The following is a 16,459-nucleotide window of genomic DNA, read 5'->3' as shown; positions in this document are numbered from 1 at the left end:
GGCCTCTTCACATGAGCTGTGGACCCGCTATACCACAAAGTCCCTCTGTGCGATGCACGTCTGACCGTGAACAATGTACTGTACAGGGAGAGACTGAACACGTGCGTAAATCACTGGCGCGTATGAACTGGAAGGGAAACGAAATAGAGCACAAAGAGTTGACAGCGAATGCATAGGGAGAGACTGAACACATGCATAAATCATCGGCGCGTTCGAACCGGAAGGGAAACTGGCTAATTCCTCACCCGAGTGTGTGGTCGTGAACGGATGCAAAAGTTTGGTGAACTTTTTGGTCGTAACCCGATTTGTACGTGTTCGGAGATGTTCGTGACCCGAGGTTCCACTGTATATCTATATCTGTCATTTTTTATTTATATATATATATATATATATATATATATATATATATATATATATATATATATATATATATATATATATATATATATATAAAAACATACACACACACTAATAAAAGGCAAAGCCCTAACTGACTGACTGAGAGTAATTCTCCAGCTTCCCGTGTAGGTAGAAGGCTGAAATTTGGCAGGCTCATTCCTTACAGCTTACATACAAAAGTTAAGCAGGTTTCATTCCGAAATTCTACACGTAACGGTCATAACTGAATCCTACTTACGTACATATATACGGACATAGCCTGCAGCTCGGTCACCGTGTGAGGCGGAGTTGCGTCACCCATCACCACGCCTCCCACGTAGTTGGCTGCCTGCCTATATTGCGTCCCCCATACCCACGCCTCCCACGTAATTGAGTGCCTACCCATATAAGGCTGTCCATCAGCAGCAGACACGCTGCCGCTACGAGGCGTTTGTCATGCCTAAGATGAATATGATAGCATAAGCACACCTGAGAACCTTCGATGCATGTACTCCGAGCGGCTCACATGAACTGACTGTGAATGCAGTACGCAGACAACAAGCAAAATCTCCAAAGAGCGCTGAACGAAAAACGCATTACACGATTGAGAAGGCAGCAAAAGAATATGAAGCGAGTGGCGCATACAAGCATATTCATAAGTGCAGCTACTGCGGAAACAAAGCACACGGTGGAAAAAGTCAATGTCCAGCTCAAGGAAGACAGTGTAAAAAATGTGGTAAATTGAACTACTTCTCTAAAGTTTGCAGGACTGGAAAAGGTAAACCCGTGCATGCAGTGTGGGATGTCTCAGAAAAAGAGGAAGACGAGCTGTTTATTGATGCAGTAAGAAAGGAACAACCCTCGGACGCTGAACAAGCCTTTGTAGACATATCAATAGGAAAGCAAGGTGTAAAGCTTAAGTTTAAATTAAGTTCATAGACACGCTGCCGCTAAATATTCGCAGGCAAATCCACAACTTAATACCGGGAATGCCTGTTAAATATCTTAGATTCACTACCGATTTGGTTAGTGAACACTTCAATGAATGAAACCTGTTATCTTTACAGCGGTTGACAAACACGAAATACAACTTGGAACACGACACATCCTCCAAATACGAACCTGATTGAAAGAAATAATGATAATCAAATCCTTGATGACAGCAACACTCATAACAGTGACAAAACAACTACATTGAGAATCATGTTACGTTATTTTTAAAAATGTTTCCTTTTCTTTTTCATAACTTCTTTAACACACTACTTCTCCACTGCGAAGCGCGGGTATTTTGCTAGTACATAAATAAAGCCAACTTCCATTATGGAAACTGCTTTTTGTTTAGTTATACTTTAAAACACTAAGCATACAGTACAACTTTTTGGCATAAAGGTATTGATATTCTGCAGGCACAGTAGTATCTTTATTAATACATATTAAATATCGTTAAATATTGTGATGCTGTGATATACTCAATGGATATAGCTATACTGAATTTTGTCAAAATTGTCTCGCACTAGCAGAGATGTCTTAACATATAGGCAGAATGGTAGCACAGAGCTGATATTCCCGCCTTAAAGCGCTAACTGTATATGATTTGCATGTTCTGCCCATGCATTTTATAATTGATCGATATTAATGTGTTTAATGGAATACAATTATGTGCTTTAACAGTGAATACTAGAAATGTGTCAGTAATACTTTTTAAATTGAAAAAAAAAATGCATTTAGTCCTTTATTACATAAATAATTTCCGTCCTTAATCTTAGCCCCCAAGTGAACAATGGCCACTGTGACACCAGATCACACTGTTTCAAAATATCTTTAGCAAGTAACTTAAATAAAACTAAACAGATACTTTAATAATAGGTTTCTGTTGCAGGATTGCACACAACACACCCTTTTCTGTATGGCTGTGTGACAGAGCCCTGAACACGTTCTGTGTACCATCCAGGACATCTGCTACTTGCTTTATACCTAATGTTGCTCTGACCTCCTAGTGACCATACATTTGGCAGAAAAATGTACCCCTCAGCACATGCAGAATTTAAATGCTTATGAATACAATGTATTTTCTATTCTTTGTTGATTACCACTATGTATGAAAACCTCATTTGATCTAGCTGTTACTAGATGAGAGGATCACACATTTGCGTGATATTGTACTAACAGCTGCATTCAATTTTTTTTTGCAAAAATAATGTACTTTTTCACATACCACTATTTGCGTGATTATTGATGCCTGTGTGTAAACCCACAGAAACCTTCTCTTCACACCACCATTGTACTCGATGTGTGTTTTCTATCAGTTATGCTGTTGCTAACTGCAGAGAAAAAAGGTCCGACTTAATTTTAAGGTAAAGAAATACCCTGATTTCTCTATATTGTATCTGTTATTCTTATACTGTAAAGGATAATCTGATGGAGCAGATTTCATTCCACCTTATTAGTAATTAAAGCATATGTACAATATGTCAAAGTAAAAGTTATTTCTTCACAATCATTATATACATTTATTTTTCACACAAAATTGTGATCTAGAGAGAAACATTTTTATATGCTTTATTTTTATTATTTTTTTAATACATACAGTTGTGCTTGAAAGTTTGAAGTTCACCTTCAAACTAACTGCTATTCCTAGAGGTTCACATACTTTTGCCACTCACAAATGTGTAATATTCAATCATTTTCCTCAATAAATAAATGACCAAGTATAATATTTTTGTCTCATTTGTTTAACTGGTTTCTCTTTATCTACTTTGAGGACTTGAGTGAAAATCTGATGTTTTAGGTCATTATTTATGCAGAAATATAGAAAATTCTAAAGGGTTCACAAACTTTCAAGCACAACTGTAGCTTTGTAACTGTACTTGTATCCTTGTTTTAAAATGGCAGTAAATAACACAGGAGTCCAACATAAAAACAAAAGCCTTGTTGGGTTGTTTTTCTTATCTCAGAACAATGCTCTTGTACAGGCTTTTTAGAAGTTAACAACTGTATTACACAACTTAATATATCTACTTGAATGTAAACCATGTGGAAACATGCCAAATAAGGAATTATCACTTCACTTTCATTGTGCAAATACAAGTCGCAACAAAAAATAAAGATGGAGAGTGTCACTGAAATCCAGGAACAAAACCTTCCAAATATAAACAAGTGTTACCAAACAGAAAAATGACCTCAATCCCTACTTTTACATGAATAAGAATACTTGAATAGCCCCGATACCATGTTAGATAAAAAGCATGAAATTGATGGCTGGAAGGTTGATATAGGCATTTCACTAGGACTTTAATTGAGGTGTGGCTCCAATAACCACAAAGTGTGGACAATCAGACAAGAATTAATTCATACACATTCAATATGCTATATAGCCACTGCCACACTGCAAAACAAGCAAAGGCTAAAGCACTGTTACCCTACAACAAAGTGAGAAGGAACCCTCTTCCAACCCTTTGAACTGTCACATTTTAATTGCCACTAATTTCAGATTTACCAACTGCACTGCTTGAACCAATCAATCAATAACTAATAACGTATAGATGAATTTCTACATTGAGATTGAACAGATAAACACAGTCATTCAGTCTCTGTTAAATGTACTTGCGTTTTCACCCTAAGCCAGATATTTAAGTCAGGACCAGCAATTTGTGACCTTTTAACTATCTTCTTGTAGATATGAAGAAGAAAATAAACTTCTTATCTGCAATATAATCCTATATAAAAACAGGGCAGTTTCTCTGTATCGCCATTTGTATCATATTTGCTTTATGAGGATTCTCAGAACTGTGCAACATTAATATACTCGCACAGTCCCTGAAATGCCGGTTCTACACAAGCAGATTGTGTCTTCTGCCATCTGTTGAAATATCTGTGCACTGCAGGCAAAGGATGGCATTTAAACAATAATTGGTCACCTCAAGGTGGAGACGCAGACAAACTTTTTTGGGGAAAAAAAGTTACAAATAGAATATTATTTATATTGTTACTGATATTTCAATATGAAGGTGTAGTAGCTTGAAACAACTTATAAATACTTATTTTATACTAGAATTTATAGTAAAATCATTTTGAATTTGTGTGCCTGTAATATGATAGTACAGGTATATTGGGTAATTTAGCCATAATCCTCTCAATTATCATTTTATTGCATTTCATAACACAAAATGCATTATATTTACAACAATGCAAAATAAAATTTTGACTATTAAATCAAAATGTCAGTTTAGGAAATATTTACAATGGAAATTGAAATATTTATATTAATTTTCTATATTTGCAACCTGTTTAGGATAATTAGCCGAATGCTGCAGTGGCTCACTTGCTAATATTTTTTCCATCAATTTTCAATTTGTATTTTTCAAAAATCTTTAATGTGCAAGTTAAATTGTCCAATTAAAAGCACAAATTCAGAGTATACAATAATTTGATTTTAATGGGTAATTTTAGGTAGCAAAAAGTACAGCACTGAAGATGAAATGATCTTATTTGTATATGGCAATTCAAATAACATGGAACAGTTAGGGTAAGACTGACGATGATAATAATAAGGAATTAAATCCTAAAGCAAAGCTCTACTAGTAGTGATGAGGAAGAACTGCAAAATGAAAGAGTAAACCAGATGAGCACAGAAGGAATTGGCCCAAAAACACCAGAGGAGTCAGCAAAGGGCAAAGTCAAAAGGAAATGGTACAGATGGAGAAAAGTGGAATTGGATCCTCCAGACACTGAGTTTTATAAATGTGTTGAAGAAGCATCAGAACATAGGTCAGACTGGACACCATACATGTATTTCAATCATTTTGTAACTGATGAAATACTATGTGAAACTGAAGAAAAAAAACAAAACTTGTACAGTGTACAGAAACAGGAAAAATCAGTAGATACAACTGTCCTAGACTAGTCATTGCTGAGGCATACAAGACATTCATGGGAGGTGTTGACCTCCTCAATTTGCTCTCTGCACCTTACAAGTTAAGCTTCAAATCCCAAGGATGGTACATGCACATTTGGTGACACAATGTCACAGTGGCAGTCATCAATGTATGGATCCTGCACAGAAAAGACCAGAACAAACTGAAGGTTTCAAAGAAACCCATGGCTCTGTGAAGGTTTCAGACTTACATTTGGCACTTCTCTCAGAAGCCCAGGAAATGCCAAGATCAAGTGCTGCAGACCACCATCCTCTCCAGAATCAGATGTAACACCACCCAGCAAAAGGCCAACTTGTACTGTGCCTCTTGATGTGAAAAAAGGATGGTACTGATCATTTTCCAGCATGAGAAACCTGACAGTGATGCAAGCAGAGGAAATTACTTCTCACATATCTATTGTGGGAAATGCAAAGTCCATCTATGCTTGAACAAAGACAGAAACTTTTTTTTTTTTTTTTTAAGGAAATTTTTAGGACCTTTATATTGTGGTAAGAAAAAAGTCATTTGAAATTATCTAAAATGTTGTCCAAAATGTATGCTCTCGTCTCTTAAAATAAAACATGTTGTGATCAGTAATTTGCCATAAATGCCTCATGAATCAAAAAATTATACAAAAAATTATTATATATGAAGGTTATTTTTTAAATGTATAAGCACTTTACTTTCAAAAGAATTAGAATTTTTCTTTCTATTATTTTATATATCAGACTTTACTTAAGTTATTGATGAGTTTTTTTCTTTGGTGATTAAACTGTAAATAAATAATATTCAATAAACGATCAGGCAGACTCAGGAAGATACATTTTAAATCTTGTTAATCTGTTGCATCTATCGCATAGTATTCAAACTGAAAGAAAGTTTTACAGCACAGCAACATATACCACTCTACCTACACACTTACAGGCATGCCACTGCAGGGAATTGGGCTTTCTTGAAAAGAAAAATGACACACACACCTTATACTGCAATTCCAAATGGATCAACTGTACAGACCATAGAGCAAATTAACAATTAACAGTTTTGAAATGAAACTGTTCCGGGCTTTTTTCAGCAAATGAGATGGAAGACCATCTGGCCGGAAAGGAGCACCATAGTTGATGAAAGTGTGGGGATATACTAGAAAGAACAAATAGCCCATATATCCCGTAATAGTCACATATTTCTCATTAAATTTTGGTGTCCCAACTTATTCTTGAAAAATACTAACTTGACCCAAATTTTAAAAATGAATTATTTCTCTGTTAAATAATGCATGCCTATAATGTATTTATATGCTACCTTTAAAAATTTTATGAAATAAACATTTCATAGAAAGGTTTAAAACTTTATATTACATGGTTCACAATGATACGCCACATCAGTATGTAGCACTGGTGTTTATTTTCTTGATTTATACATACTGACATAGGTGCAGGGGAGTGGGAGAAAAGGAGGAGTTTATGGCAGTCCTGGTGCAATGCCAAAGGAAAAGTTGTGAAGGTAAATTTTTTTTTTTTGCTATTTCATGTTTCAATGTTAAATCACATAAGCGCTACAAAAGTTATCTTTGAGTGGCACTAAAACCAAAATAAGTCTCTAGTACCTCTGTATTTAACTTTCTGGTTTGGCAGGTAACTTACAGTGCTGACTGCTCTAATAGAATGACAAAGTTTTACAAAACAGAAGTGTAATGACAATTCTTGCCCATTATTTCAGTTTGCAGTATCTATGGTAATTTATGCAAAGAACACAATATAACCATTCAAGTAATGCACAGTGTCAGTGTTTAAGCAAAATACCAGCTATGGAGATCTTTTTTAGCATAACAGGAGCAAAGGTGTACTGCAGGTTGAGCAGTGTTTTCCATCTTTTTTCTGTGTTTGCACACTTCTTGTAACCCAATTATAATTATCAAGTCATTGGTAGTAATGAACAATTGAGGATAGTATTTGCAGAGTTTTAAACATAAGTTTTAATGTATGCCCATTTAAGAGATGCATATTCTTTCAATAAAATCAGCCTTTAGCAGTGCATTCAAAGTCAATAGTTGTTTTGAACATATTTTACTTTGATAGGTCTGCGTCTCAAACGCTATGCCAATTTGAGAATTAATACATCGGCCTTGTTTTCTTATTGCCGTCTTTTCAATTTGACTTTTAGGAAGGTATTCTAATTCAGGTTGTACTCACTCAAGTAGTACTTTGTTAAAAGTTCAGGTTTAAGGGCATTGTTTAACCTATGCCATTAATTATTAAATAATTTTCTGTTCTTTCTACATTAATTTTGGAATTCAGTGTGTTTTTTTTTATTATTTATGTATTATTTTTTATTAGATTTCAATGTTAAGTGTGATTAATCACAATTAATTTTATACATTAATGCAGTTAACCTTTTTTAATGGATTCCCAGCCCTAGTCTGCTAATAAAATCTGTAAGACCTCACAACATGCCAGCTCCTTAATAACCTTACAGCTCTACTCACTTGAATAAGCAGTCATATACATCTCAAGATTTTTTTTAATACATGTGCAATGAGTCTTACAATAAATATAAATACATATTTACATAATTTAATTGATTAAATTCCAGTTAATTAATATAAAATTTCTTTTTGAGAGTTCATTTAAAATATACCTCTCACTTTAAAAAAAAGCCATTGAGGGGCTTTCAAATTTCATTTATAAAATTATTTAATAAAAACTTAAAATACAGAAAACATTCATATGCTTACTTGGATTATTTGGACAAAATAAGTTATTAGACTAATCGATAAAATTGTTAATAGATTAATAGTTTACAAAATATCTTTAGTGTCAGCCCTACATTAATCTATAAAAATCATGCAAAATTAGAATATTGGTAAATAAGATTAACGGAACGACAGTAGAAAGAATGTAGACAACACTTTGAATTGAATGTCTTAAGTTTTTTTAATACTATATTAATAATAATCTGCATATCATCCACAACTCAACAAATGTCATTATGCAATGAAAAATACATCTTTGCGACATTTTCACAAAAATTAACGCTGAAACTGTAGAAAACAAAAGACTACAGCTTTGGAACTAATTCTGCATGTATCAAAAACACTTTAGTTGAAAAAACCCTTATAAAAACAGACCATTAACTGGAAGGCTGTTTTGTCAATATAAAACAGCACATGGTCACTTTTTTTTTAGTTTAGCTTTTACTCAATACCAGTTTACTCAAGTAATCAACTTTTAACATTCATTTTTTGAATGTCAAAGGCTGACATTTTTTTTCTAAAATGAGTGGTCTTTAGTATGCATTGTGGGAACAGGTGTTAATGGCAAAGCTGAGTGAAGTCTGCCTCACTATGTGCAAGTGTACAGTACTTAGAAAAACAAAACGTTGTTACACAGGGGAATTGTTTATTAACATTCAATTCAAATATCAGCATTAACAAGGGTTTGTTTACAAAGCAGATATAATTGAAAGCCAACGAGACTGCTAGTACAAAACAGTCAATTTAGTAACACAATGTTTTAAAACAAACAACAACCCAATAGGTTTTATATCATAATGTCACCTATGAAAATCAATCCGACAAATCATGCAGACTTCTTAAACTGCTTTACACTGAACTCTAGCCCCAACCTAAAAAGGAAAACAAACGCTAATAAAATGCCAAAACGACAGAACTCATTTCTACATTTCATCAAGCGTCAATCGTTATGTTATACTCTTAAGTCAAATCATTATTGAAACATTAAATATTGTATTTTTTAATGATAACTTTATTCCAATTATTACAATCTTCACATTTTACTATTTTAATAAGCACTTTTTCTCAGTAGACTTTGTAAAAATCATTCTACTGGCAACAAGTCTAAACTCGCAAAAAACACTTTTAGCATCATTGTCCCCTCTTCGAGCAACAGGAGAGTGTCAGGTCCGAAAAAACTGATAGTAGATGGGTCAGGTTTATCAATCGACAATAAATGTACGAATCAACAAACCTGAGACAAATCAAATAACCAATATCTTAAAAAAAAGATAGCACGTCTGCAGAGAAAAACGCACTATACCCCCAATCCTTAATACTGTATTATCAAAATTAAAAATGTACCCTACTGGAAAAGAGAATCTATCGTGTGTAGTGTTTAACCAATCTGAGGCAATGCAGGCTACAACAGAAATAGTAATACAACGACACTCGTGTTCCTAAGGAGTGCACTCGAGTTCAAAACACAAACGGAGAGGGTTTCTGCTATTTTTCGTGGGTCAGCAGCAAAGACAGCGAGTGTTGCTATACCGTGTGAGGTGTCATGGCGTACGACACTTTCAATCTACATGGCAGACTTTACGTGTGAGCGGGGAGGGTGGTATGGGGGGCGTATCTAGGAGTAAATGGTTTTATTGCACTTTAGAGCGTATTTATAAACAAAACGCCCAAACGCTACAGGGTAATCGCCTCAATTTAAAGGGAACATTGACTGTGCCGTTAAAAAACAAGGGATCTGTTTAATTAGCAAGCCTGACACACAAACTATTGCGTATCTATAATTTTTGTCGCGTGTGAAGAACAGAAATCGCGTCGCATTCCAAAAATTGTCAGTTCTCCTCAAATAAAAAAATCGCTATGTCTAAACCTGTTTGGCGGTTGCGAAACAGAACCGGAGCCACTGTCGTTTCTTCCTGTCCCGCCAACAAAGCGCAAGGAAAAGTGAAACTATCGGGGGGATGGACGTGCGAAGCAGGGAATCGGGTCTCAGGCTGTGCCTGGAAAGGGGCGTGAGCGCAGCCCGTGAAAGAAAGAACAAAAGGCGGGCAGGCAACACAGCTGCTGGACTGCTCGGAAGACTGCAGCACCTCATGTCCAAGCGAGTTAGACAAAACACCCACGGGGACCACAGAAATAATAAATCGTCGAGCCCTTAGGTTTCGATCCTCGAATAAATCCCGAAAACAAAAGCAAGGGAAGGGGGCGTAGTGGAGCTTTGTCCAGCCCGCCCCCTTGCTTGCTATTTTGTATGCAACCCACGCTTGTAGCGTCGCAACGTTATTTTGCGGGCATGTTTAAGACATTTGTGTCGAAGCAAATACAAACCCAAAAAACAAGAGTACATGCGTCGCAGGTAGCTCGAAACATGGGTAATTCACAACTACTATAACCCAAAAAGCAGGTTTAATCGTGTACGTGTCACACGGTGTGCGCTTTTAGTACCCGTTAATCCTGTTGATTATTCTTCTCAAAAATAAAAAAACACATTATCCAACAGATCACGAAGGACTATGACCACCCCAATTACTATTTCTGACGAGATGAACTTAAATAATGGCGATCCGCGCACACAACGTACTTGCTTCACAACAATACAAACGTCAAGACACTGGGCCAAACGACAACTTTAATATTGTGTGTCTAAAACGTATGCTGTGTAAACAATAAACGGCAAAATATTTCAAATGTAAATCTGCCGACTAATCCCGAACAATCCCTTATGGGGGATCTAAAAAACAATTCCAGAATCCCTCGTAGTTGGACAGCGATGCTTCCATCGCCTCCGAATAGCTCCGTCAGGCAGGCAGCGCAAAACAAAACAAAAACGTAAAGAATCACTTACTCGTCTCCATCGGGGCAGATCCCTGTAGTTTCATCGTACTTAGTACAATACACATCTGGACTGTAGTTAAATGTCCCATCCCGTCTCCTGATAGGCCTCCGTCTTCGCTGGTTTAGGAAATGCCAGTGAAAACATGTGAAAGGTCTGTGCTGGGTGCACTTGTGCTGCAAGAACAGGGGGCATTGCTCTGTCCTAAACTCCTTTAAATAGCTGTAAGGTATTAGAGATATGTATTAATAATCGTTCTTTCTGATCTACCTCAACAGCAATAACAAATATTACTCTGCATGGTTCTATCTGAATGTGGCGATCATTTCATCATCACTTCGCCTCCGGACATGTCTTCCAAAAGCATTTCCTAAACTAAGTTTCTCGTAGTTTAAGCAAATACATGGCGTATTCAAAATGAGAATAAACAGCACATTAACTGTACAACGACTGGCCACAGTAGCGGATACACGAAACCGTGTCCCATTTTGACATTTGATACCATCCCACTTTAAAAGGAACCATGCAGATAGAGCCCGTTTGAGCATTTATAAAACAGAAGTAAAAAATAACAGACGAAAAAAATCGTTGAGCACCATGGGTATTTTATTGCCGCTTCTTGTTGTAGAAATGTTACTCCATACTACCCAAAAACTCCCATGCATCTTTCACGGCGCCGAGCTATTCTTATTCACCATCTGCGTAAGATGTGCTCCGTAAACGCCACGTTCAGAGCGGATACGTACGTTAAGAAAGATGCGTACATACTTCAGCAAATCAGGCCGAGATAGAAGATGGCAAAAAATAAAAGTAAAATGCAAGTTAGCTCTTGGTCGTGCAAACAAATATTTTGCAAGCGGTTAATTAAGGTGATATAAAATAAGTCGTTAATCGTCCGATTAATTATAGGAGTCAAAGTGTCCGTTAAATGTTGCATTTTTATTTACTTACGTGCATTCGGAGGGGAAAGAAAAATTACAAAAGGGAAAAAAAGCACCATTTTTAAACCCACTCCGCAGACCAATTTCTGCAACGTTTCGACTTCACTAAAAGAATAGCGAGGTTTAAGCCTTGCGGTGTTTTTTGTTTATTTTTATCAAATTTTCCTGCGGTTCTGAATATCGCTTTACTTACGTGTAGTGGGTTGGTTTCTCGGTTTGAGGAGAAGCGCTCGCCGCCGTTTTCGAAACCGACGGCATTTTCAGTCAAAACAATAAAGAGCGCCTGCGCGGAGGCCTCTCGCTCCACTCCTCGCACTCTGCTAGCGGGCAGCAGAGCAGCATGGGCAACTGGCGGGATAAACAAACAGCGCTCACTCCTCCACCAAACCGTTCGCGCGTGCACGACACCAAGCCAATGCCAAGGACGGGGATATCTTTAGGTAAAAACGCAAAGACTGTCGTCCTTCTGTGAGCACTGGCGATTGTGGAGCCATTCGTCATCCCTGGCGGTGGCAATCTGGATCCGCTGGAAGTGTTGCAGGGGTATGCGTGTTTCATTTGCGCTAGCGCTGTACGGTGCAAGTATTAGTTATAAACGTTAGAAGTGCATTGTGATCATTTTCATTATTTCAATGAATGTAACAGAATACAAAGCGAAATCTTCTTCCATGTTACACGAAAGTTACTAAAGCTGATTACAAATGCCCGGCCTGCCGCAGTGGCTCGTTGAAATACAGATTTTTAGAGTACGCAATTAGCGGAGCCGGCTCAACTTTATCATCAAACCGTCCTATGTGCTTTGATGGGCCCTAAGTTCTTAAAGAGCGTATGGGCAAATCTGGTCTCAAAATAGTCCGACTTCTCGGCGTTTTCAGAAATGTATTTCTCTTCCGCTGCAGCGGACAGTCCTATTCCCGAAACGTGTCCGTGTGTGAAAGAGAGAGGACCGTGTCAGCGATGTCTGCTTGGTAAGCCGCTGTCCTCTTAAGGGCGACCCATTTCCCTACCCAGCCTGTGGTAGAACTCGAAAGAAGGTTCACTTATATAGGCATTGGAATTGCTCTTAACCTTTGGAAAGCCGACTTTAGCGAAAAACAACAACATTCAATGAGACGAAACGTAGCCTGACGCAGTCTTCTAAACGAGATACGGTCTGATGAGCCTAGGAATACGTCTGCGGCAAAGTTCCATCTGATGTCTAGTGTCTGCGTACTAGTGCTGTGTGTACTGTTCCTGACATCTTGACGCATAACAGTTTCTTTTAGAAATTAGTTTAAAGTCAACGGCTTTAAATTATATATATATATATAATATATATATATTTTTGTAGAATTAATTACAGTTACACATCTATTACTAACTAGGAAGTAATTCACAGTTGTGGCAACGCGGAAAGCCGAGTGCATTCTGGTAGAATTGGGTGCAACGGTTTTCACCCACAAGGGACCCACTTAGAGATTTCGGATGATAAACACGTTATTTGGGGCTTTTAAGTAAAAGTGGACCATAGTAAAACCAATAGAGGGCATACACTAAACACCATGGGAAGGTGGATCTTGTACTACTGACAGTTCCCGTGACGATGTTATTTTTTCCATGCAATCTGCGTATGCTCTCTGTCTATATAATCAACAGTGCATTTGTGAGACATTCGAGTACAATTTGTCCCATTCAGGTGTAATTCTACCACAGAACGTTAAAACCGATGCTTTATTTTATGTATTGAATTTAAGTGATTACCAACAGCAACTTGTAAGTAAAAGAGCTATAGTTCAATTGCTTACATAACTTTCTAAACTGAATACTATCTGTTAAAGTGACTTTGGTTTTGTGCAGTGATTTAATAGCAGAGATTCAAATAGCATTATTTCCCAATGCATTAATTACTATATCATGCATTCGTTAGTAAAAAAAAAAAAAATAGTGAAAATAGTAAAAAAAAAAAATGGAAAAAAGTAAAACAAAATGCAGTTGTCTTAGATATTAAAATGTACTTAAACGTACTATCTTGTACAGCAGAGATTCCAATAGCATTATTTTCCAATGCATTGATTAATATATCATGCATCCGTTAGTAAAAAAATGGAAAAAAGTAAAACAAAATGCAGTTGTCTTAGATACTAAAATGTACTTAAACGTACTATCTTCTACTTCTAGCCTTATATGGTAAAAGTCAACATATGACTCGTTTTATCTGTGACCTAGATGTCAGATAAATTTATAAAAGAAAACTTGGAGTTGCACAGTTTGAATGAACTAACTGAGACAGTTTAACTAAAAGCTTTTTAGAGGTTCTCCAGCCTGAAAGTTACATTATAAAATGGATGTCTAAGGTTTCAAGCTTGGTGGATCAAATTTTAATATTCAAAGGGCTAAGCAGTATCAGTGGTGGTGCCTATTATACTGGTTTGTCTAGTCTGAAGCTCATATCATCTACATTGGAGCTGAGAATAAAACATTCCTTTGAAATATTGTTCACCCTACTTTTAGTTAATTAGCTTTTCATTCCAGTGGCTTACCCAATAGCTCTGATGTATCATGAGCAGGTGTTGAGTCCGTGTGTGTTCAAATGTTGTAATTTTTTAAGTTCCCCACACATTATTTGAAAATAAGAAATACTGTATTTTTCATTCACTCCTCTAAAATAGATTTACTGTTTGAATTTTCTTTAAAATAGCACCTTTCACAGTTTCACTGAATCCAAATTTAAACATTGATTTATCACTTTTCTACCCCATCTATGATACACTTTTTGCTCTTAATGTATTTTACAAAAGTATGGTGGCTTCTTAAAATGAGTATTGTGAATAAGCCTAGTTTATTCATTTCCATTTGAACAGTTTTTTTTTTTTTATTTATTTATTAATTTTATTATAATCAATACATAGTAATCAAGTTTTTACAAAAAAAAAAGAATTATGCTAAGAACAGATCGATCCCCACCCTTGAGAGAGAGAGCAAGCCAAATGGTGTAAAATTTAAGGCTTGTAAAAAATACCTAAATCAACAAATTCTCTGTGCTTTATAAACTCATTTCAAAATATTACTGATTAGATCCTGCCATGTTTTGAAAAAGTCTGCACAGATCCTCTAACTGAGTATTTGATTTTTCCAATTTCAAATAATATAACACATCAGTTTCCCACTGACTTAAAGAGGAGAGTTTGGGTTCTTCCAGTTTATCAGAATAAGTCTGCGTGCCAACAGTGTAGTGAATGCAATCACAATTTGTTTGTCTTTCTCCACTTTAAGACCCTCTGGAAGAACCCCAAACACAGCTGTTAATGGGTTAGGAGGGATTGTGAGTCCAAGACTGTCTGAGAGGTAATTAAAAATTTTTGTCCAGAATAATGTTAATTTGGTGCAGGCCCAGAACATGTGACCCAGTGAGGCTGGGGCTTGGTTGCAACGTCGCAGGTTGGATCATGCCCTGGAAACATTTTGGAGAGTTTTAGTGGAGACAGATGTGCTCGATATATAATTTTGAGTTGTATAATTGTATGCTTTGCATATGGAGCTTGAGTGAATTCTCTGCATTGCTACTTTCCACTCCTTTTCTGATATATTAATTGAGAGGTCATTTTCCCAGTGTCCTCTTGGATCTTTGAAAGGAAGGGATTGTAAAAGGATTTTATATATTGTAGAGATGGAGTCTAACTCCTTGAAATTGAGCAATATTTTTCCAGCGTGGATGAGGGTGCAAGATGAGGAAAATCTGGAAGGTTCTGTTTAACAAAGTTCCTGATTTGAAGATAGTGAAAGAAATTTGTAGCTGGAATGTTAAATTTGGAATGTAATTGTTCATAGGATGCAAAGACGTTGTCTATATAAAGATCTCTAAGCAAGTTAATTCCAAATTTTTTCCAGATATTAAAACTGCATATGTTTGTGAGGGTTGAAAGAGGTGGTTCTTTTGCAGGGGTGCCACAGAAAGAAGCTTCTCCGTCTTAAAATGCTTTCTACATTGGTTCCAGATTCTAAGTGAGTGGAGCACAATTGGGTTATTAGTGTATTGCCGATAACGTGTGTTTATTGGAGCAGAGCAGGAATACAAAGAAGTACTGCAGGATTTTACTTCTATTGCGGTCCATGCCTGTGTATGTTCTTCTATTTGTGTCCAGGTTCTTATCCTGTATATTTGCCCCAGTAATAAAACTGGAAGTTAGGTAGAGCCATGCCACCTTCTGCCTTTTGTCTTTGTAGGGTCGCTCTTTTGATGCGTGGATGTTTAGAATTCCAAATAAATGAGGTTATTGTTGAATCTAATTGCTTAAAGAATTAATGTATATTGGTATGTTTTGAAATAAAAAAAGGAGCTTAGGAAGAATATTCATCTTAACAGTGTTAATTCTTCCAGCTAGTGTGAGATGAAGGGTTGACCATCTATGCAAGTCTTGTTTAATTTTTTCCATGCAGACGGCAAAATTTTGTTGATATAGAGCTTTATGTTTACTTGTGATGTTTACCCCGAGGTATTTAAACTGTTCTGCAATGATAAAAGGAAGGGTGTCTAATCTAATATTATATGCTTGCGAATTCACCGGAAAGAGTACACTTTTATTCAGATTAATTCTGAGACCAGAGAGCTTTTGAAATTCTGTGAGTGCTGCTAAGACTGCAGGCACAGAATTTTCTGGGTCCGATATAT

General features: G+C 36.4%; 1 protein-coding gene across 5 annotated transcripts in view; it reads right to left on the bottom strand.

Annotated features, from left to right (window-relative positions):
- The window catches only part of unkl (unk like zinc finger), a 97,095-nt gene extending 83,790 nt beyond the window's left edge, over nucleotides 1-13,305 (bottom strand). For 2 of the 5 annotated variants that reach the window (XM_039775705.1, XM_039775707.1), the window contains exons 1-2: nucleotides 12,880-13,305; nucleotides 10,883-11,092 (exon numbers count right to left, since the gene is read on the bottom strand). In XM_039775705.1, coding sequence (XP_039631639.1) covers nucleotides 10,883-11,092; nucleotides 12,880-13,061 — 392 coding nt within the window. In that variant the 5' untranslated portion in view covers nucleotides 13,062-13,305. Of the gene's footprint in view, nucleotides 1-10,882; nucleotides 11,093-12,004 lie in introns of those variants that run through there. The other 3 variants (XM_039775706.1, XM_039775708.1, XM_039775710.1) reach the window with 3 other exon arrangements.
- Between the last annotated feature and the right edge of the window lie 3,154 nt (nucleotides 13,306-16,459).

The sequence above is a fragment of the Polypterus senegalus genome, chromosome 13, assembly GCF_016835505.1.
Source record: "Polypterus senegalus isolate Bchr_013 chromosome 13, ASM1683550v1, whole genome shotgun sequence".
In the NCBI taxonomy this organism is placed as follows: domain Eukaryota; kingdom Metazoa; phylum Chordata; class Cladistia; order Polypteriformes; family Polypteridae; genus Polypterus; species Polypterus senegalus.
The sequence above is the reverse complement of the archived record's forward strand: the minus strand, read 5'-3'. Positions and strand labels throughout refer to the sequence as shown.